Source organism: Brassica napus, chromosome C8 (assembly GCF_020379485.1).
Source record: "Brassica napus cultivar Da-Ae chromosome C8, Da-Ae, whole genome shotgun sequence".
In the NCBI taxonomy this organism is placed as follows: domain Eukaryota; kingdom Viridiplantae; phylum Streptophyta; class Magnoliopsida; order Brassicales; family Brassicaceae; genus Brassica; species Brassica napus.
In genome coordinates, this window is record NC_063451.1 from 27,423,373 (window position 1) to 27,447,157 (window position 23,785).

General features: G+C 36.6%; 5 protein-coding genes across 6 annotated transcripts; 4 read left to right on the forward strand and 1 right to left on the reverse strand.

The window, feature by feature from the left end:
• Positions 1 to 4,903: 4,903 nt before the first annotated feature.
• Positions 4,904 to 6,706, forward strand: LOC106360186 (cytochrome P450 71B28). The gene is made up of 2 exons (XM_013799776.3): positions 4,904 to 5,929; positions 6,005 to 6,706. The coding sequence occupies exons 1-2, from the start codon at positions 5,033 to 5,035 to the stop codon at positions 6,590 to 6,592; spliced, it is 1,485 nt and encodes a 494-aa protein (XP_013655230.1). The 5' UTR covers positions 4,904 to 5,032; the 3' UTR covers positions 6,593 to 6,706.
• A 917-nt stretch (positions 6,707 to 7,623) lies between these two features.
• On the forward strand, positions 7,624 to 9,799 carry LOC106359324 (glycosyl hydrolase 5 family protein-like). The gene is made up of 3 exons (XM_048766892.1): positions 7,624 to 7,947; positions 8,610 to 8,857; positions 9,262 to 9,799. The coding sequence occupies exons 1-3, from the start codon at positions 7,624 to 7,626 to the stop codon at positions 9,797 to 9,799; spliced, it is 1,110 nt and encodes a 369-aa protein (XP_048622849.1).
• A 3,994-nt stretch (positions 9,800 to 13,793) lies between these two features.
• LOC106360187 (cytochrome P450 86B1-like) lies at positions 13,794 to 15,818 on the reverse strand. The gene is made up of 2 exons (XM_048766376.1): positions 14,055 to 15,818; positions 13,794 to 13,878 (listed from the first exon to the last, which is right to left on the reverse strand). The coding sequence occupies exon 1, from the start codon at positions 15,690 to 15,692 to the stop codon at positions 14,112 to 14,114; it is 1,581 nt and encodes a 526-aa protein (XP_048622333.1). The 5' UTR covers positions 15,693 to 15,818; the 3' UTR covers positions 13,794 to 13,878; positions 14,055 to 14,111.
• Positions 15,819 to 16,031: 213 nt separating this feature from the next.
• Positions 16,032 to 19,842, forward strand: LOC111208892. The gene is made up of 2 exons (XM_022708529.2): positions 16,032 to 17,190; positions 19,750 to 19,842. Exons 1-2 carry the CDS (start codon positions 16,207 to 16,209, stop codon positions 19,789 to 19,791), a joined length of 1,026 nt encoding a protein of 341 aa, XP_022564250.1. The 5' UTR covers positions 16,032 to 16,206; the 3' UTR covers positions 19,792 to 19,842.
• A 167-nt stretch (positions 19,843 to 20,009) lies between these two features.
• Positions 20,010 to 22,875, forward strand: LOC106359325 (actin-related protein 3). Of its 2 annotated transcripts, none has more exons than XM_013799047.3 (9): positions 20,010 to 20,279; positions 20,363 to 20,822; positions 21,051 to 21,197; positions 21,295 to 21,387; positions 21,514 to 21,633; positions 21,832 to 21,942; positions 22,027 to 22,152; positions 22,261 to 22,359; positions 22,520 to 22,875. In XM_013799047.3, exons 1-9 carry the CDS (start codon positions 20,233 to 20,235, stop codon positions 22,598 to 22,600), a joined length of 1,284 nt encoding a protein of 427 aa, XP_013654501.2. In that variant the 5' UTR covers positions 20,010 to 20,232; the 3' UTR covers positions 22,601 to 22,875. The 2 variants fall into 2 exon arrangements, with proteins under 2 accessions (XP_013654501.2, XP_048622334.1); XM_048766377.1 differs by having other exon boundaries at positions 22,528 to 22,875.
• Positions 22,876 to 23,785: the final 910 nt, after the last annotated feature.

Here is a 23,785-nt window from a genome sequence, read left to right on the forward strand (position 1 = left end):
AATATCGTAATAAATCAGTAATAAATCAGTGTTATAAAAACGGAACCGAAGTCAGAAATCTTCTAAACGTTTTACTCTAGCAATGAAGCATGTAGAAACATATAATCTAACTACTTATTCATATATTTGGGCTTGAGGCTCATTAGCTTAATCTTTATCAATTTAACTACGACAAGTAAGAGTGTTTTATCAAAATAAATAAGATAAATCTTACGATACTAAAAGAAGAATAAGCTTAAAGGAAAAACATGCCGCATCACTTTAAAAAATCAACCAATCATATTTATTCATGTCGCCACGTTATTTTAATATCGATTTCGATTTGGGCCCTTCTATTTCTTTTACCTCAGAATTCTGTTTGGCTCATCCAGTAGCCCAAAGAAGCTTCCAACGCCAAGTAAACCCTTCGCCTTCATCTTCCTTCCTCTCATATGCAATTCCCTGCCATTATCACTGATCTTAATTTTCCTCTGTAACGCCTCTGTCCCATGACAATCACTCATAAATCCCATTCATTACTATATCAATATAAAAGTATGAAACTGTCACGCTTCCCTCAGTTGCAAACCCTATATATTCGTCACTGCTCCCGATTTTCCCATTCCCAAGTCTCTGAAGTATTCGCTGCAATAAACAGAGAGCAAGTCCGGAAGCTGCTCCGGATGAAAAGGTGAGGTCCGATTTTATTGATCTGGTCAATTTCTCTAACATATTTATTCTTTTTCTTCGTAATGTTGGTTTGGCTGTTGTGTAATATTATAATCTTATGGATTCACATACGGTTGTTCTGTTCTAAATTTAATACCTATTGCTGGAAATGTTCTGACCATGTACACCGAATTGGTGTGGATAATTTACAAGTTCTCATCTCGTGACAGCTGCTCCTAATGACTGATAAGAATGATTTTACGTTAGATGAAAGTGAAGGGAACTGAATTTCTCTATGATAGTGTGTGTGTGTGTTCCCCATACCATCACTGACCATTTGTAATCCTCTTTTTCTGTGTGTAGATCTGTGTACTTTCTATGCTCAGGCAGGAAAGAGAGGAAGACACCGATGCCAACAAGTTTGTACTTATCTTATTTCCATCAGTAATTTTTGCCATTATAATATTCTTAATATAACTCTATGTGATGCTGCTGGTTTCTGCATGTTAAAAGATCAGAAGAATCTCCAAAGACAGCTCATAGCAGAACGAGAGGGGCTTTACAGGTCAAAACCGAGCCCATCAAAACCCCTTGGTGGTAAAAAGGCTCATGGAATGTCAACTCTCCTTGGGAGCAGAGGAATGCACCAGACTCCTAAACTAACAAGAAAGCAGATCAACGTCAGATCGACGGAGCTTTGTCAGCTGGTAATTTTAAGTCTTACAATAAACAGAAACTAACATATCACCATAGTGATGAGTTAATTCTCTTACTTTAATTGATGAACGAAATATTTTATTTTCCTGCAGGAAGAAGAGGGCTTGATGTTGTTGGACTTCTCCCAAAGTAATAGTCGATGAACCCATGTGAACACCTACAATCTCCATTAGTTTGCAGACCATTCTCGCCCATTCCGACCACCGTGGTTGCATCAAAGACCAACATAGCAACACCACATCTTCTTAAAAACCCTAAAAGCAATGCCATATATGAGATGTCTTCATTTGCCACTCCGGTCAAGAACATCTACAATATAAGAAGTTTGGAATAAGAGATGATACTGATACTGATGATGATGATGATGATGATGATGATGATGATGATGATGAAGACACCGAAGAGAATGTCGGAGCAAAGATTCCGATCCCATATACACCAGCAACAATATTTGTCCCGATGCAAACTGGACCAAACCAATGCAAGATTGCATCCAGAAAAGCCTGATGTTATTGAGTACTCCTTTGAGGAACGAAGAGTCGCCCTCATCCTAAAGTCTGGCTCTTTGGTACACGTCTGATTTCATTGTCTTTTTTATTATCATATAAACTCAAGTTGATTGTGCTTTGGTTTGTTAGAAGGTCAACACCACAACAACTTCTTAAAATCGTTTTTACATGTGTCTGGTTTCTTTAGGCTAACAAGATGAGTCTTTTAAAAATATTATCTAGAGACACAAAATCATGGTCAGTTCCAGATGTCATAAACAAAGCTTTGTGTCAGATAGATCTTCATTTGTGGTCTACGGCTGCTTCTCTGGACTATTTTCATTATGAGAAAGCTCAAAATGTTCAGCTTCAGATGTAAAATGATGGATTAGCAGAGATGTAATGTCGGTCTGCCATTTTTTCACTCCTGGTGCTCATGGGAATTGTAGGAGGAGAAGAGAACATGTGTGTGTAGCAACTAGCAAGTGACCTGGAGAGTTTGTATTAGCGACAAGCATTGTCGTTACAATCCAAAATGCGAAACAAAGACTCGAAAACAGATTTGCATGAGTTTCTTTCTAGCTTTTATAAAATTTACAAATATTAAAAAACTATAAAAAAGTGGATTAATGCATTATGATATCTTCACTTTGGAATCTATAGTGAATATGAGTTCGCTCAAATTCAATACAACATTAACAAACACAATACATGTTATGATGTTACAAGCACTACTAATAAATGCCCTACAAAATAAAGTTAGCACTAGCTTGAAAGAACAATAAGATGGAACATGTATTAGCAGTTTAGCCGACAACTTACAAACAAAACTTAAATATTCGAGCAAAGGAGCAGCTAGGCCTGGGCAAAATAACCGGAACCGAAGAACCGAACCGGAACCAAACCAAAATACCCAAAACCGGAACCGGACTAATACCCTCAAATACCCGAACGGTTCCTATATTTTTATATCCGAAATAACCGAACCGAACCGAGAACCGAACGGGTACCCGAATATATAAAAATATTAATTATATACACATATAACATCACTAAATATATATTTTTAATTTAAAATTCTATTAAAAGTATCTGAAAATAGTTGAGGATAACTAAATTATTATAAAGTATCCAAACTACCCGAAAGTATCCGAAACTATCCAGATAGTTTTATCCGAAATATCCAAAGTAATCCGAAATATCCAAAAATTTTATCTAAATCATTCTAATTATTTCATATTTACCCTAAATAACCGAAATTTTATCCAAATTATCCGAACTACCCGAACTATCCGAACCCGAACCGGATCCAAATGAGAACCGAACTTTTCCGGATATTTTCCGGTTCCTACATTTACTATCCGAACCGAACCCGAAACTATCCGAACCGGACCGAACCGAAAATAGGTCAAGTACTAAATGGATCCTCTAGCCCCTATCCGAACTACCCAAAACCCGAAATACCCGAACCGAACCGAACTGAACCGAACTGATACCCGAAATGCCCAGGCCTAGGAGCAGCCAACAATGTGCCATGCTCATAAATTATCTTTTAAAACAGTATTATTTAGTAAAAAATAAAATTTTAGTTTATCCTTTTATTTTAGTATTTTATATTTTAATTTCTTTAATTTAAATAAAATAAAACCCTAAATGTAATTATCAAAAAAAATCTTCTAAATTTTCAGCTATTTTAGTTTTATTTTATTTGAATTTGTTTTAGTTTCTATTATCATTTTATTTATTTTATGTTGTATAAAATTCAAATAGCAAAAAATGCATGAAAGCTAAACAAAATTTCTATTTTTTTTTAATTTTATCCACAATGTAAGATTTTATTTCATGTAAAATTTTTAAATAGAGTAATTGCTATATACTAACTGTTATATATTCTCTGTAAGCATGACACCATAGTTGGGAAGAAGATAATAAAACAGTTATAGAGCTTATTGATTGAGTTTATGTCACTCACTACTTAATACATTGTTTACTTATTCACATGAATCTTAAATAGCCATATTACTAGAAAGAAAACATAAAAATGGCTGACACTGTCAAAGTGTTAAAAATTCACCCACAAAATTCATTGTAACGTACTAAACATCAAATGATATGAATTTCATCTATACGTAACAATGCATCCATCAAAGAACATTTGCCGGCAAGTATTTTTATCAAAAAAACAAAATAATAAGATAAACCTTTACGCACATGGACTGCTCATAAATACAATACATTCATAAAACCAAACTCATAGTTTTTTTTTTCCCCAAATTGATATATATTTCATTCGTTGAAAATACCAAGCAGGTGAAAGACAAGTTAGAATGCATATGTTGGCAGAAAACAAAAATATCCTTAGAAACTAGATCCCAAAAATTGGGAGACTAAAACCTAGACACTGGCATTCGAAGAAAAGGATCAAGTCGAAACCTATATTCAAGAATCAAAAAATTCAAGATTGAAGAAAAAGATAACGCCCAACCACCTAAAAACCACAGGAGGATTACAAAGAGACAGTCAAACTAATCGAGGACAAACAACCAACAATGAAGAACCACCTCACAAGCTTTACAACCAAATCAAAAAGACAGGAGAAGCATAACCTTCGTGAGAAGGGGCCAACATTATGCCACTAATTCTCATGCAAATGCAAAAAAAATGTATTTCCATTAAAAATTGTGTGAAATGAATACCGAAAATAAAATAGTATAATGTTATAAGATATAGTTGATAATAAATAAAAATCCAAACACGTACGAATTATAAACAAAGTTCAAATGTTAGCAAAATAAATATACTTAATCTAATTAGAAAATAAATTATATTTTTATATTCAATTTAAAGTAACTTTTCAAATGTCATATAAAATTAATATTTTTTAATATGACATAATTTTAATGTAAATTCACCCGTCCGTAGGGCGGACCAACCCCTGATAATGAAAACAAGTGAAGATTAGGCTATCTTGTTTTAATGGTCACTTTAAAATTTTGGATTTTTGTCGACAGCGACACATGAGCTGAACCAAATCAAATCAGATCAATAATTCATGTTTAACAAAACATCTGATGCATCTCTGACAGACAGGTATTGCCTAGCCTAGCTTCGTTTATTTTATTTATTGAACTCCAAGACTCTACAGAAGAAGACAGAACCAAGAAAACAGGACAACGAACATGTTAATCTTCCTCTGTTTCCTCTTCCTCTTTCCCCTAGTCTTGATCGTCTTGCAAAATCTCAAGCCCTCTAAATGGAATCTTCCTCCAGGTCCACTAAAGCTTCCCATCATCGGAAACTTACACCAACGCCGAGAGTTACATCCAAGGAACCGTCTAAATCTCACCCAAAAGTATGGACCAGTCGTGCTTCTCCGCTTCGGATACGTCCCCGTGGTCGTGATCTCATCGAGAGACGCAGCAGAGGAAGTTCTCAAGACCCAAGACCTTGAGTGTTGTAGCCGACCAGAGACCGTCGGGACCAGAACAATCTCTTACAACTGCAAAGGCATAGGGTTCATGCCTTACGGTGAGGAGTGGAAGGCGTTGAGAAAGCTCGCTGTTATCGAGCTCTTCAGCATGAAGAAGCTACAATCTTTTAGGTATATCAGAGAGGAAGAGAGTGACTTGTTGGTCAAGAAACTGTCTGAATCTTCTTCGAGCCAATCTGTAGTCAATTTGAACAAAACCCTTTTCACCTTAGTCGCGAGTATAATCTGTAGGATAGGGTTTAGGTTAAATCTCCAGGACTGTGAGTTCATAGATGAAGATAGCATCGCAGAGTTTGTGCAAAAGTGTGAATCAGTCACGAGGACGTCTATGTTCTCTGACTTCTTTCCTGGAAGATTCGGTAGATTCATCGATAGAGTCTCCGGTCAGAACACGAGATTAAAGAGTATATTCTCTGAAGTTGACAGTTTCCTTCAGAATATTCTTGATGATCATCTTAAGCCTGGAAGAAGAAGAGTAGAAGAGAGCTCTAATATTATTGACGTCATGATCGATATGATGAGGAATCAAGACAAAGATGGAGACTCTTTCAAGCCGACCACAGATAATCTCAAAGGAATGATATCGGTAACATTTTGGATCTTTCTTGTGTAACAAAGTCCTTGTTTTCTTGTAACACAAGCTACCTATGTTATATACCAGGACATATTTATAGCGGGAGTTAACACTAGCGCCTCCACAATGATATGGGCAATGACTGAACTAATCAGAAACCCTAGAGTGATGAAGAAAGTCCAAGACGAGATTCGGAGAACGCTTGGGAACAAGAAAGAGAGAATCACAGAACAAGATGTTACCAAACTTCATTACTTCAAACTAATGGTTAAGGAAACATTGAGGTTACACCCAGCAGCTCCACTTTTGCTCCCAAGAGAGACGTTGACTCACATCAAGATCCAAGGCTACGATATTCCCCCAAAAACTAAGATCTTGATCAATGCTTACGCGATTGCACGTGATCCAGAACTGTGGACAAATCCAGATGAGTTCAACCCGGACAGGTTTCTTGATAGTTCTGTGGATTACAAGGGATTGAACTTTGAGCTTTTACCGTTTGGGTCTGGTAGGAGAATTTGTCCAGGGATGGCATTGGGGGTTACCATCGTTGAATTGGGATTGTTGAATTTGCTTTACTTCTTTGATTGGGGATTGCCTGAGAAGGAAGCAAATGACAAGATCATCACCGGGAATGAAGTTGCTCTTGACCTCTTTCAAGTTCTGCACCACTAAAAATATGATTTGTTTTGGTAACAACTTCTTAATATTTGGTTACTGAATATTTTTTTTTAAGAATCATAGGGTCTATTATTCTTAGTTATTTATAATCCATTTATGGTTAATCTCCTATTACTCAGAGATTAAGAAAAACATAGGGTTGACTATTCACCACTCCTTCCCATCCTTTTAAAACAAGCCAGTGTAACATCTGTTAACCACATGTGGTTTGGTCTAGTGGTCCATTAGAGAAAAAGTTGTCATGTTAGCTAGGTTAGGGGTTGATTTTCTTTAGTCTAGACCATTCCATAGGTTCGGGATATCCACATTAATAAAAAAAATCTTTTTTTACATTTCAGAAACTTTTACGGTGCTTAAAAACAAAACCATATATTAAAATTTTGGTTCAAATATTTTGATTATGCTTAACAACTTCATATAAATAGTTTACAAGTTGAACTTTGATTTATTTTTTGATCGATTACTAAATATTTTATTTTTAAATTGAAAAGACAATGTGCTGAATATACTGCTCAAATTTTTGCCTGTTGGAAACCTATCTTTCAAGGGTGAAGCGGCTATTTTGTCTTAGAATCAATGATTTTTGCCAGAACCGTTACGCACGCATGCTAGTATTTTGACAATTAGCGACATTTCTTTTGTAAGTTTAGGATATTTGGCGTAAGTATGTTTACATGACAGCTAGTTATGAATTTTGAATCTGGTAACGTATTACGTTGAACTCTATTTTTATGAAACTTCTCATAGTTTAAATATAAACATTAGCTAGTTCCAAGAAAACACATGTTAAAAGAATCGTATCCTGATATATCTTACATTGATTAACATAGAAAGGAAGCCAACTATTATTAACGTAAATGTTAAAACTTAGAACATAATTAATGATATAGGTGAATAGTAAAGCAAGAACATTTTTAATGACATACATTTACTCCCTCTGCCCCTCCCGATACAACTATAAATAAGACTGTTGTCCAAATGATTCTCGAACACACAAAAGAAACAAGAAAACACAACTTCATACGATGACAAGAATCAAGCCAAAACACATGTTTCGCATTTTCACATTCACCTGCTTCTTCTCCTCATACATTGCACAACACACTGTCCCAAACATAGCTTATCCTCTCTCCACAAGTTCCCGTTGGATTGTCGACGAGAACGGTCAGAGAGTGAAGCTAGCTTGTGTGAACTGGCCATCGCATTTCCAGCCCGTGGTGGCGGAAGGTCTGAGCAAGCAACCGGTGGACGCCGTAGCCAAGAAGATAGTGGAAATGGGTTTCAATTGTGTTAGGTTAACTTGGCCGTTGGATTTGATGACTAATGAGACATTGGCTAACAATGTCACAGTGAGACAATCCTTTCAAAGCTTTGGTCTTAAAGATACATTGTTGGCTTCAAAACTAACAACCCATCCATGATTGATATCTCCCTTATTGAAGCTTTCAAGGTACTCTTATATCTCCAATTTTTCGCTCTAAAAATTGTTCGTGTTGTAAGAAATAACTTCACAATAAATATGAGGTTTTATTTTCTAAAGTTCTGCTTACATTGGTGCTTAGATCTTTCAAGAGTTGACGTGTTCATTAGACAGATGAGCTCTTCTTCAAATTGAATACGTGTACGTCGTAGTTTGTTAAACCTCGTATTAAGTTACATATCCGACATACCGACATCATGTACCATCAAACATCAATCCAACCAAACTTTGCAAATCAAGATTCTAGTATTATTTCGTATATATTCAGTAAATAATTTGTCTTACGGATATTATAAAATTTACAAACGATAACTTCCTTAATTAGTAGTCATATATATTTTAATAGTCGAAATTTCGAGTGTAACAAGGAAACTCATCTAAATAAAAACATAATGGAAATATCACATGCCATGAGAAGATCAACCCCCCCACGTGAACCACCAATCTTAACCGAGACCACAATCATGTTATAAGAAAGTGTGAAAATGAAATGTGAATGATAATAATTAAACTTCATGCTCTTTTGTGCAGATGGTGGTTACTACATTAGGAAACAACGATGTGATGGTTATATTAGACAACCACCTAACCAAACCAGGGTGGTGCTGTGCCAACGACGACGGTAACGGTTTCTTCGGTGACCAGTTCTTCGATCCCACCGTATGGACCGCCGCATTGAGAAAAATGGCGGCTACATTCGACGGCGTCTTTAATGTCGTTGGCATGAGCCTAAGGAATGAACTTAGAGGGCCTAAACAAAACGTTAACGACTGGTTCAAGTATGATAACTACTATTACTTAGCCACTCATATATATCATACACATACATATAAAATTTAGTTATAAAGTTTATCGAGTAATGCTTTTCAAAAAAAAAAAGTTTATCGAGTAAAGACTCTTCAACTAAGTTCATCCTGTCTGTTTTTGTTTTGAGATTTTAAAATAAAAATGAATCTATTAATTTATTAAAAATGTCTTAGAAAGCAGTCATTATTGAAAACCAATGGGATATACTCAGACAAAAAAAAGTATTTTGGATTTTTAATGATTTTAAGAAATTTGATATAAAAATAAGTTCTAGGTTGAAAGTTGACTTTGAACAAACTAAAGTTGTTTTTATTGTATTTTTGGTTAGAAATGATTAATTATGACGAATTAAATACTTTTCTTGTAATGTACGTAGGTACATGCAACAAGGAGCAGAAGCAGTTCATTCAGCAAACAAGAACGTACTTGTAATCCTGTCCGGTCTCAACTTCGACGCCGATCTCTCTTTCGTTAGGTCGCGACCCGTAAATCTATCCTTCACCCGAAAACTCGTGTTCGAGCTCCATTGGTATGCTTTCAGTGACGGTAACTTGTGGGCGACAAGTAACCCTAACGATATCTGCGGTCGGGTTCTAAAACGGCTAGGAAACCGTGGCAATTTTCTCCTCAACAAAGGCCTTCCCTTGTTTCTTAGCGAGTTCGGTATAGACCAAAGAGGAGGAAACGCTAATGATAATCGCTATCTCGGATGCTTAAGTGGTTGGGCGGCTGAAAATGATGTCGACTGGTCGCTATGGGCCCTTACCGGAAGTTATTACTTAAGAGAGGGTGTTGTTGGGATGATTGAGTATTATGGTGCGTTGGATTCGGATTGGAATAGTGTTCGAAACTCGAGTTTCTTGCAACAGATCTCTCTTCTTCAATCTCCACTTCAAGGTACTACATATTATTAGAGTCCAACATCGGATAAGCTTAAAAGATTTTGGACAATATATAAGTGATGAGTTAATCTTCCACTCTTTCGCTAATTTTTTCCTGTGAATTAGACTTATTACGAATATGGTATCAGAGGTGATAGTATAATCTAACAGTGATTTTTTTTACATAAACAATTCTTACCTATATAGTTGTGGTATTTCAAAATGTTAGATTTGAACGATTGTGAGTTAAACCTGTTTTTAATACATATGTTGCAATATTTACTAGTTTAAACAAGATGTGGTGGTTCATTGTTAACAGAAAAATAGTTGCTTCAGTCATTACAATATTTGGTTGAATTTTGATTTTTTTTAAATTGATTTGGTTACTAGGACCGGGCCCTAAAACTGATGCCTTCAATCTGGTTTTCCATCCGTTAACCGGACTCTGCCTAGTACGGTCCCTCAATGACAAGACAATGCTTACTCTTGGTCCGTGCAACAGTTCCGAACCATGGAGCCACACTAAGAAACAACTACGAATCAAAAACCAGCATTTGTGTTTACAGAGCAACGGACCGAAAAACAAGGTCACGATGACTCGGACAAGTTGTTCAAGTCCCGATTCCATATGGAAGACTACGTCCACCTCTAGGATGCACTTAGCTTCGACAACAAGTGACAACACTACAAGAAAACATCGGTATTCTGACGGACATTCCGACGGAAAATGAAATCCTCGGAATTTTCCGAGGAATTTCCGAGGAAACATCAATCCGTCGGAATATTCCGAGGAAATTCCGACGAACTAGTGATCGATCGATGCGTTTTTGGACATATACCCATCGATCGATCACATTGTTACGCTTTGGTCCATCATAGTGATCGATCGATGCGTTTTTGGACATAAATACATCGATCGATCCGTTTATAAAAAAACATTCGAGATTTTGAAACCCCAAACACTAGTTCCTCAGAATTTCCTCGGAATATTCCGAGGAAATTCCGAGGAACACTTGATATCCTTGATCGATCGATGGGATAATCTCATCGATCGATCACATTGTTACGCTTTGGTCCATCATAGTGATCGATCGATGCGTTTTTGGACATAAATACATCGATCGATCCGTTTATAAAAAAACATTCGAGATTTTGAAACCCCAAACACTAGTTCCTCAGAATTTCCTCGGAATATTCCGAGAAAATTCCGAGGAACACTTGATATCCTTGATCGATCGATGGGATAATCTCATCGATCGATCACATTGTTACGCTTTGGTCCATCATAGTGATCGATCGATGCGTTTTTGGACATAAATACATCGATCGATCCGTTTATAAAAAAACATTCGAGATTTTGAAACCCCAAACACTAGTTCCTCAGAATTTCCTCGGAATATTCTGAGGAAATTCCGAGGAACACTTGAGATCCTTGATCGATCGATGGGATAATCTCATCGATCGATCACATTGTTACGCTTTGGTCCATCTTAGTGATCGATCGATGCGTTTTTGGACATAAATACATCGATCGGTCCGTTTATAAAAAAACATTCAAGATTTTGAAACCCCAAACACTAGTTCCTCAGAATTTCCTCGGAATATTCCGAGGAAATTCTGAGGAAGAAAAGGGTTTCCTCAGAATTCCCTCGGAATATTCCGAAGAAATTCCGAGGAAATAGGGTTTTTAAACCGAAAACAACGTTTTGCGGTTTGAATAACACCTATATAACCCTTATTAAGTGTCTTACGTTCATTATAAAGTCAAAAATTTGTTCATTACCCTATAATAAACACTTTTCCGATTGTATGAACGAAATTCCCACAACATAAGAGAAACACTTATACACTTTAATGAACGGTAAAGGGAATACTTACAATTCGTTTTGAAATTTGTTATTTCATGGTTTATGCTCATCTATACAAAGAATCTTCAATGGTATGCATTACAATTGTATAAGAAATGAAATACGGCAAAAAAAATTGATGTTTTGAAACCCCAAACACTAGTTCCTCGGTATTTCCTCGAAATATTCCGAGGAAATTCCGAGGAACAATATAAATTAATAGAAATACATGCACATGATATTCTTTTTCCTCGAATTAATGAAAATATTCCGAGGAAATTCCGACGGATATTTAAGTGGCCGTCGGAATTTCCTCGGAATATTTTCATTTAACCGGGCAAACAAGCCGCCAAATATTTCGCGAAAATTGAAATTGAAAATACTGAGGAAATTCCGACGGAAAATATCCGTCAGAACCAAGGTTTTATAAACTCGAACCGCATCTTCTTCCCCATTTCTCTCTTCTTCCCCATTTCTCTCTTCTTCCTCTCCGGCGATCTCTCTCTCCTTCCGGCGTTCTCCACCTTCTCTCGCGACGATCTCTCCGGCGAATCCTTTCCATTCCTTTACAAATCATGTAAGGACCTTATCCCATTCTCTTAGGTCCTATTTGTTAGGTTTTTAAGTAGATTAGATGATTTTAGAAGTTTTTTGATAGATTTTTGTTAGGGTGATTGGGTAGGATTGTGATTTGTTGTGTAACAGGTTTAGAATTGTGATTTGGTTGTGTTGAATTGATTTAGAATTTTTTTTATAAATTGTTTATTATTTTTGTATTTACAAAACGTTTATATAAATTCGATTTTACAAAACTTTTTTGTATATAAATTAGATTTTTGGATTTATAAAAGATGATTTCATATTTATAAAAATATTTATATTTATTAAAACTAATTTTGTATTAATAAAACATTTTTTTGATTTATAAACACTATTTTTTTATTTTTGTATTTATAAAAACTATTTTTAAATATACAAAACGTTCTTTGTATATAAATTCGTTTTTTGGATTTATAAAAGATGATTTCATATTTTAAAATTAATTTTGTATTTATAAAACATTTTTTGATTTATAAACACTATTTTATTATTTTTTGTATTTATAAATACTATTTTGTATTTATAAAAAGATGATTTCATATCTATAAAAATATTTATATTTATTAAAACTAATTTTGTATTTATAAAACATTTTTTTTATTTATAAACACTATTTTATTATTTTTTGTATTTATAAAAACTATTTTGTATTTATAAAAAGATGATTTCATATTTATAAAAATATTTATATTTATTAAAACTGATTTTGTATTTATAAAACATTTTTTTATTTATAAAAACTATTTTATTATTTTTTGTATTTTAAATATGTTTTCTATTTCAATTTTAATTTATATTTTTGAATTTCAATTTAAAAAAATAAATTTATAATTTTTTTTTTGAATTTTGGAAATATTCCGAGGAAGTGTATCCCTCGGAATATTCCGACGACATATTCCTCGGAATATTCCGAGGAATTTCCGACGAAAAAAGTCCTCGGAATATTCCGAGGAAATGAATTTCCTCGGAATTCCGTCGGAAATTTCCGAGGAATTTCCGAGGAAAGATGAATTTCCGAGGAGTTATTTCCGAGGACTTTTTTCGTCGGTATATCGTCGGAATAGCGTTATTCCGACGACATACCGACGATTGTTTCCCTCAGTATGCCGCTGTTTTCTTGTAGTGCAAGACTTCTCTTTGCCTTGACGTGGACGCATCCAACAATATCGTGGCTAATGCCTGCAAGTGTCTGAGCAAGGATAGTTCGTGTGAGCCAATGAGCCAGTGGTTTAAGATCATTAAAGCCACAAGACCATTGAAGAGCCAGAAGCTGTACAAATAGTTCTCGTCTTTGCAGAATTTGTCTCCCAATACGGATTTGCTACAAAGCTCTTTGGCTTGTCAAACCTATTATAAAATTTATTTAATCAGAATAAATATAGTTTGATATTAGAAAAAAAATAAGAAAACGTTACAATGTTGTAGCATTGTTTAAATCTATAATTGTTTCATCTTCATTTAATAAACCGATATCTTAAACAGAAAATTTGCTATTGGGACAATCAAATGAGACTTGGTATGAGTTGATATAATATGAGTTTTGGGGATATATTGCTAAATATACCAAAAATAGATTGATATAACCAATTGTTATGAGATGTATTCAGAAGATGTTACTCCAAAACAAGTTTATACGTTTCTCATTAAGAGATGATTAAATTGTGGGTTTAGTATTTTTTTTTTTTTTTTTTTTTTTGTCATCAAAATACAGACTCATACTGACTCTGTGAACCAAACTGGGTGATCTGCATCCATGTGAACGACGAAAGACGATTGATTTCGAGCACTGCGTGCTAGACTATCCGCCTTTGAATTGTGCGTCCGTGGTACATAAATTGTGGGTTTAGTATTAATCATGAAAACTGAGTAACTCTATTATACATATTCTAAAATGCGTTCTACATGGAACATGACTCTAGTTTCGTCTCTTCTTGTAACCTTGGCGTGATGGTCACCTTGAGACCGTACTTCATGTACAAGTTAGTAGTAACTCTCGGGACAACCACATGATCTTGAGCAACCTTGACTGAATACCTTAACAAGACTGAAGCAGCTATCATCTTCATTTGCAAGTAAGCAAATGTTTTCCCTAGACACAGCCTAGGCCCAGCATTGAACACAACATATTTGTATTGGTCGTCACTAACAAACTTCCCTGCTTGGATCCATCTCTCTGGTCTGAACTCTTCACAGTCTTTACCCCAGATTGTTTCCATCCTTCCCATGGCATAGATAGAGAAGTAAACCCTTGAACCCTTTTTTATAAACGTCCCATCTGGAAACATATCATCTTCAATGGCTTGTTTCATCTCCATAGGGATTGGTGGGTAAAGTCTTAGAGTTTCTGAAATTGCTGCTTGTAGATATACCATGTTGTTTAGTTCCTTGACCGTGAAGAGACTACTGTCTGAAGGATCTCCTCTCTGTTTCACGATTTGTCTGATCTCCTGGATGATTTTGTTTTCAACTTGTGGGTGTCTTTGTATCACCCAGAAGAACCATGAAATCGCAACAGAACTTGTGTCACGTCCAGCTAAAATGAAACTTGTGCAAAACTGTCTAAAAAACCTAATAGTTGAAGGTCCAATCTTGTTACCCTTTTTATTATTCTCTATTTGAATAATCCTTGTAAGGACATCTGATCTATTATCTAACGTCTCTTCATCATTGACCATGCAGATACGATCCATAATCATCTTGTTCACGAATCCATGCACGACGTCAATAGCTTTCCTGAGACCTTTCTCATACCCTATATCAAGGAACTTCATTGGTTTCCATATAAACGGAGGGATCATCAACCTAAACAACGTAGACTCCGTTGCTTCATCGAAAGCTTTAGCAAATGGAACTTGAGGAAGATCTTGAGCTAGAGTCTCCGGGTCAGCTCCAAGACCCGCGATGCAGATGATGTCAAACGTCAAGCGTAAGAGCACGTCTTGGAGATCAAAAGCTTCCTGTGACCTAGCGAAACTCTCCATAACCTTCAACAGCTTCTTCCTTACTAAACGTTGTGTTGTCTGAAAGGAATGCTCCATGAACCGAGTTGAATGCATTTCGGTTATGATGACCCGTCGTTGCTCTCTCCAGGACTCATCATCAGCGTTAAAAATACCATCCTCGAGGAGATCTTTAAACCGGTCTTTAAAGAAGGTACCTTTGGGGAAGTTCTTGAAGTTGGTCTTGAGCATGTACTCAACATTGGCAGGAGAACAAGTCACGGCTCCATGAGATCCATCAAGCCAGAACCCACGGTAAAGAAACGTGTTTCGGGATTTTTTTAAAGACCTTGTGACCCATCCATAGACATCATTTTTATGAAAGAAAAACTCTAGGGTAATGCCGAACACTGGCCACAGCATTGGCCCGTGCTTGTTGGTTAACTTCTCACGCAAACAACAGAAAACAAACAGCCCCAACAACGCAAGAGATATATCGAAGAGAGAAAGATGATTAAAGACTCGCTCTGTTAAAGACATTGTAAGTTCCACTCACTGAAATCTATGTTTTTTGTTTGTAATGATCTCATTATTTCGAGAGATATTTGAGAATTTTAAATTGTGTTGGTGGAAACATGTGTCATGCATTTCCTGTTCTGATTTAGGACTTACATTTGCTGTATTCGTGCAAACTTGGTCTATATATGAAGAATGTGACGTTTCTTGTTGGAGACGTAAGGTAAAGGTCTTGGGATGACAAATGCGAATTGTGTGTTTATTGGAAAATGAAGAAGAAAAATGATTCCCCAAAATATGCAAAATCTGTTTGTCATGTCTTTTGTGAGTCTGTCTGACATAGGTGTATGTTTTTTGGCAATTCACTATACTAAAGAAAGAATTGAAAATACCAATAATTAAATATTCCCAATTCGTTTTATAAAGTTGTATGATGTGATTTTTGGTCAAAATTCACATTTTATTTTTTAGGGGCTGTTCGTTTCTGCATCTATCATCTCCATCCAACTGCTCCATCTATAATATATGATCCATCCAAATGATCCATCCAGATTTTACTAGCTGTTCGTTTCTCTATGTAGATGAACCATCGCGTACGACAATCGAGGCGCCGTCAGCTTGCTTCTTCCTCAACGCCGGTAAGGCCTCCGGCCACCGGCGTCGGGTCTTCTGCTCCGGCATTTGTCTATCTCCATCGTCTGCTCGTTCCTCTAGCTTTCTCTCTCCACCGTCATCATCTCGCGTTTCATTCTCCACCGTCATCGTCTCGCGTCACTCTATGTCTCTATCTCGTTTTCTCGTTGGATTTCTTGTTGCTCTCATCATCATCATATCCTCCGTCCAGATCGTAGTCACCTCCACTCCCGCTCTTCTCTTCATCATCACCTCCCAAGCTCACTTCGTCGTCAACAACTCTCCCGCTCAACTCGTAGTCACCACCATTCCTAACCGCGTCCTCATCGTAGCTCCTCTCAGTATAAACAGAAACGCCAGATCCATTAATTCTGAAGGAAAGCTCGCCAGATCTGCTCTCACCGACCTTCTCTCTTCCACTGTGTTGACTCCCTCAACGCTATCAGGTAGACACTCTTCCAGATCCAAGCCGAGTGCTCAGCAACAACGAAACCTCCATAGGCTCTGGTTTACATCGACGAATCCCACCGGATGTGGTGGGTTAATTCCGTCATTGTTCTCTGGAGTATTTATATGGCCACCACCCGATGCTCTGCTTCTGTCACCCAATGAGGACTCAAGCGCTTTCAGTTTGATTGGATTTGTGGATTGTTTGGTCGGATGTATTTTGGTAATACCTTGCTGGTTCCGACACGGTAATGTCGAGGTCCGAAGTGTAGTACTGAGTTCAATGTCCACTCCGCCACAAAAGTTCAATAGTTTCAGAGTCTCCATGAAGGTGAAGATGTCTCCTTTATCAGATTGTTCAACCGGTACAACCAGGGTTCACCTAGCCCAAAGGAGTGATGTTTTGCTTAAGCTAAGGACCCTATTTGTTCAGCCATCACAGGTCAGTAAAGTGTGTAGTAGCTCTCTTGTCATTAGCACTATTCGGTTTCATGGTCTAGCCATTTTGTTCATCAGCGCCAAATCCATGATTTTTAAACTCTCTGTTACTGTTTAGATTCACCTAGTCTCTTCGGAGAGCCTTGTCGTCGGAACTAGAGCTGGTCTTGCTCGTTCCGCTTCATTCCAAACTTTGTTGTTTGGTTTATTCAATGTCGATTCTGACTATTATGTGCTCGTGGTAGTAACCTAATCAGAGATATATCTGATGATTTCCCACGGTTCTCCTGTTGTCGAGCAAGTATCTCTTGTTATGTTGTTTTGTTTCTGCATTATGTTATTCATCAAACCGTCGAGGATCCCTCCGGTTATTATCTTGTTATTGTTGAGCATAGTTCCGGATGTAATCGTTTAGACCTTTTCGTTTTTAATATAATCGTTGACAAAAAAAATATGGATTTTATGTTTGTTTCTTTATTTATATTTCCATCCAGATGAGTTTAATAAATAAATTATAAATATACCATTGCTTTGATTTAATCATATGTTTGATACTAATTTTAACTATACTAACTTTTATTATTTAGTATAAAATATATTTACACTGAAATTATATTAAAATTAGCATTTCACAATTATTTTAATTTTGCAGTTTTGGTAGGAAACCACTTTTTACGGTTTTAGTGGAAAAATGTGCTTTTGCGATTTTGGCGGGAAAACACGTTTTTACGGTTTTGACGGGAAAATGCATTTTTGCGGTTTTGGCGTGAAACACACATTTTTTGCGGTTTTGGTGGAAAAATGCATGTTTGCGGTTTTGGCGGGAAAACGCATGTTTGCGGTTTTGGCGGGAAAACGCATGTTTGCGGTTTTGGCGGGAAAACGCATGTTTGCGGTTTTGGCGGGAAAACGCATGTTTGCGGTTTTGGCGGGAAAACGCATGTTTGCGATTTTGGGGAGAAAACACATTTTTTGTGATTTTGAAGGGAAAATGCGTTTTTGCAGTTTTTGGCGGGAAAACACGATTTGCGGTTTTGGCGGGAAAACCTGTTTATGTGATTTTGGCGGAAAAAATACGTTTTTCGGTTTTGACAGGAAACCGTTTTTATGGTTTTAGTGGATAAACGTTGCTTTTCCGATTTTAGCGGGAAAACACATTTATACAGTTTTGGCGGGAAAACACACTTTTACGACTTTGGCAAGAAAACACGCTTTAGCGGTTTTGGCGGGAAAACGCGTTTTTGTGATTTTGGCGGAAAAATGCATTTTTGCGGTTTTGGCGAGAAACCGCGTTTTTACGGTTTTGGCGGGAAAACACGTTTTTATGGTTTTGGCGGGAAAACGTGTTTTTGCGGTTTTGGCGGAAAATTGTGATTTTGGCAGAAAAATGTGTTTTGTAGTTTTGGTGGGAAAATATTTTTTTTTTGTGTGGTTTTGTCGTTTTTCATAAGTGATAAAATGATATTAGGTTTGAGTTTGTAATTTGTTAATTACATGGCGTTTAATAGCATTACACCATTTTGACAAACTCATCTCCATCCAGATGATCCAATTTGGATCAGCCACCTGATTTTCAAAATTAAACCTAAAATTTTAAAACTCATTCAGATGAATCATCCAGATGGTTCATCTGAATAGAGAAACAAACAGCCCCTTAATGTACAATTATTGAAGTATATAATAGGAAATATATAGATCGATAAAAAATCACAATATACCTTTCATGAACCGTGGAAATGTTTCTGAAGGTGGAATATCGAAGCATAGAAGGGTTTATATGGACCATATCAAAATCATATAGCTAAAAGGATCGGATGAATATAGAGGTAGTTTCTACTTTTATATAGCGAAATGTTGTGAATTGCAGAAGCGTGGAAGCACCGTAGCCTATGGGTTAAGGTTTAAAAGTTTCTACACTCAGGTCTGGGGTTCGAACTCCAGACTATGCAATTTCTTGCATATTACAGGAAATTCAGGTTTCAAGTTCCGGAGAAAAGCAATTTACTAATGCAGACTACAAAAAGAAAGATTTACAAGGAAGATTCAACATGGTGCAAGTAAATCTGATCAGGAATAGATCTTCATAGGACGACTCAGATAATGCAGTTAGGCGTAGATTTTCATCAGGCAAATAGTATTGTCGGTTGTCGATTGTCTATGTAATCTTTCTCATAAATATAGTGTCATAATAAATCACCGTTAAAAAAAAAAAATTGTGTGTGAACCGTAAAAGAAATTAATCATGCATGCATGCATCTTCTTTTTCTTTTTTTTTGAAAAAATGCATCTTAATCTTGCATGATAACTTATAACAAAATAACTGATGAATTATCATGCATGCATCATCCATCGTGTTTCTACAAACCATAAGAGTTTATATCTTCTAGTGATCAGAGTCTATAAAATCATAAATGATTTATGCATCTATAATATTTTAAGGGCAAAGAGGGTAGAGAGAGATAGTAAGAGAGAAGAGGAGAGGGTATAATTTTGGTTATATAATAAATTATGGGTTTTTGTTTGGTTATATCACCTAATTTCCCATATTTTAATGCATCATCAGAATCCAAAAACTCAGAGAGACACAGGTGCTAGCTTTTGCTGATGGTTGAAGCGTCGTGGTCACTTGAGACCTAAGATTGCTCTCGTCTTGTCTTCCACTAAGACATCGTAATCAATAAGATTAATAGTTTTTTCCATTTGAATTCGGTTCAATTTGATTGAAATTTGTTTGGTTTCTTAAATCAATCTCGGTTTCGATTCGGTTCGGTTCACTTAAACCGAATTAACATTAGGACGATAATAAAAAGATTCAAAGCACAAACCGACGACGGTGACCATTGTCTTAACCACGTGGCACCTTGTCGGAAACTCAACTTCCATTGACGGAGGGGAGCGAGAACAAGAAGCAAGCAGAGGTTTCTCTTATGATCCTTGATCGTGCAAGGCAGATCGAGATTTGAGGGATTACGAGTATCAATTATCGTTCTTCCGTTGGACACTGTTTCGGATCTCACCTCGCAGATCCTCCACCGTCTCCGGCGTAATGGATCCGACTTCTCGACCCGCCGTTGTCATCGACAACGGAACGGGGTACGTAAAGTTTCGATTTTTACAATCATGCGGTTAAGGTGTTCGATAAAATGCCTCAACCAGATTCATTTTGCGTATTGCAGGTACACGAAAATGGGCTTCGCGGGCAATGTAGAACCGTGTTTTATTCTTCCAACGGTAGTCGCAGCCAACGAGTCTTTCTTGAGCCAACCCAAGAGTTCTTTAAAGGGAACTTGGGCGGCACAGCACAACGCTGGCGTTGCGGCTGATATGGACTTCTTTATCGGAGACGAAGCTCTTGCGAAGTCTCGGTCTAGTAGCACTTATAATCTTCGTTACCCGATCGAGCATGGTCAGGTTGAGGATTGGGATGCTATGGAAAGGTATTGGCAGCAGTGTGTGTTCAACTACTTGAGATGTGATCCGGAGGATCATTACTTTCTTCTCACTGAAAGCCCTCTTACTCCTCCTGAGAGTCGAGAGTACACTGGAGAGATTTTGTTCGAGACTTTTAATGTTCCTGGACTTTACATTGCTGTTAACTCGGTGCTTGCACTGGCTGCTGGGTACACAACATCAAAGGTAGGTGCCTAGGTGATGCATTGTCTTTTCTACATGTTCTTGTGTTGTTCGCTGGGATAGTAACGATCTGTTATGTTTGCTTGTGGGCTGTCTGAACCTTTCCATGTTGTCAATAGTTGATTATACTCTATTCAGTTTTGTTTTAAGTGGGATGAGTTACTGAAAGATCTTGTCTTTTGTTCTGTATTGTTATGCTCGCCTATTTATTTGACTTACAGTTCTTCTTAGTGTGAGATGACAGGGGTTGTGGTGGATGTTGGAGATGGGGCGACTCGTGTTGTGCCTGTTGCAGAAGGTTATGTTATTAGTAGCTGTATCAAGTCAATACCAATTGCTGGCAAAGATGTCACCCTCTTTATCCAGCAACTCATGCGGGTATGCACTAGTGTATAGTTTATAATTGGTATGGTGTTTACTGGTTTAAGTTGATGTATTACGTTCATGGAACTTCTCATTTCCTTATTTACTGTAGGAAAGAGGTGAGAATATACCACCAGAAGATTCATTCGATGTAGCCCGTAAAGTGAAAGAAATGTACTGCTACACTAGTTCAGACATAGTAAAGGTAATGCTTACTAATTTTATAATGATTGACGTTTTAAGTTAAAATAATACTAATTTTATAATGATTGATTACTGGCATGTATGCTGAAAAGGCCTTTTAAACACATGAAAATTGATATGGTTGCAGGAGTATAATAAACACGACAAAGAACCAGGAAAGTATGTCAAACAATGGAAAGGTGTTAAGCCAAAGACTGGTGCGCCGTACACTTGTGATGTGGGATATGAACGGTTCCTTGGACCCGAGGTTTGTTACCATTTCTCTGTTTCCTAGGATGATGATATGGCCAGAATCGGAGACCATGTTTCTTTATTGGTGCATTATAAGTTATAACCAAGGCAATTCCAGTGTTCTTAGCATTTTGTTTTGATTACTGAATAATGTTGATGCTCTATCAATTCTTTTGTTATTACCGGTGATATGTTGAGGTTTTGTGTGTTACAGGTCTTCTTTAATCCAGAGATATACAGCAATGACTTTATAACTTCTTTACCGGCTGTAATAGACAAGTGTATCCAGTCTGCACCAATTGACACACGAAGAGCTTTGTATAAGGTCCGAAACACCAAGTTTGGTCAGATGTATCCATTCTGCGTATACCTTTTTTTGGTACTGATGAATTTGTGAAAATCATTTCAGAATATAGTATTATCCGGAGGTTCAACTATGTTCAAAGATTTCGGAAGAAGGTTACAAAGAGATCTCAAGAAGATTGTTGATGCTCGTGTTCTTGCTAATAACGCACGTACCGGTGGTGAAATCACGGTAAAATATTTGATGTCTGCAAAATAAAAGAAACAGATATATGTGGCCTATGTTAGTTATATATTAACCACTGTTCTGTTTCGTCTGTATTGATATTTATAACAACAGTCTCAACCTCTGGAGGTTAATGTCGTGAGCCACCCGGTCCAGAGGTTTGCAGTTTGGTTTGGAGGCTCCGTGCTTTCATCAACTCCTGAGTTTTTCGCGGTATGTAAACAAGCTATTTGTGAATTTCTTACTTGAATTGAATTGTCACCGGTTATAAAGGACTAGAACGGTTTAGAGAACATCTTTATTTAGGAAAACCAGACTCATGGTTTGATTGGTTTGAAACAATCGATGTGCTTCTTCTTTTTTGTTATGGAAGAGTTGCAGAACGAAAGAGGAGTATGACGAATGTGGAGCAAGCATATGCCGAACTAATCCGGTGTTCAAGGGGATGTATTGAAATCAATTGAAGCTGCGTCAGCATCATCTTAGATCATGTTAATGTTTGTTTGAAACACTATTTTAGTTACTTGCAACTCAAGATATTTGTCTTTGTCTTTAGGGTTCATGAGTTCACAGTCAAGTGTAAGCTAGGGTTGATGTTGAAGAAGTCATTATTTTCAGACAAAATAAAAGAATAAAGTATGTAGAAGTCGGCTTTGTTTCTTCTTTGAAATGTACCACACGCATCAAATCCCATAAAAGTGATTGCACCTATTTAATTTGTCGATGTCACTGTTTTGGATCTACAGCTGCATAATCGGTGCCGGTGATAACCGATCGATTTTTACAGACCAGAGAGAGATTTTTCACCTTGTAATATTTGGGAAGAGTAAATATTTAAAACATTTTGATAAGAATTCTGAATCCCTTTTTGTTTACTATTCGATCTATTTGTCTCTCTTTTTTAACTGTTGACTGATGTGTTTTGCTTTTCTATATGTCCGAATAGTCATCCAGTTAAGTTAAGAGTTTCAATTTATGAACTATGGATTTATCATTTGATAATATTTTATTGATAACTTTTGTATAAAAAGAATTTGATCATTCAATCTCTGACTTTAGATCTAATCTATTCATTAAAAATGTAATAGATTGACTAGAAAAATATCAATTAATGATCTTTTCTTTAGCCAACAACAATTGATGTTAAGCCAATTTGTTGATGTTTTAGATCCGCTCGTTATCGATTATATATAACTAGTATGTTTCCCGTGCTTATCTCTGCACGGGAGAGGTTTACGACAAGGAGTCCTTTCATATTTATTCTATGCACGGAAGTGCTCGTTAGCCTTCTTAATCAAGCAGAGAATTAAGGAAAGATAACGGGGATGCGAGCCGCTCGTGCTTGCCCCTCGGTATCTCACCTTCTTTTTGCTAATGATAGCCTTTTCTTTTGCAAGGCGGAGCCCCGTGATTGTGAAGAAGTTATGAAAGTAGTAAGGAAATATGAGAAAGCATCAGGTCAACGTATTAATTTTGACAAATCCTCATTACTCTTCAGTAAAAGGGTTCCAACGAATGATAGGCAGCAAATCAAGGATACTTTTGGTATACAAAATGAAGGTGGGATGGGCTCATACTTAGGAATCCCAGAGGACATCAGTGGATCAAAGTGTAAATTATTTGCTTTCTTAAAGGACAA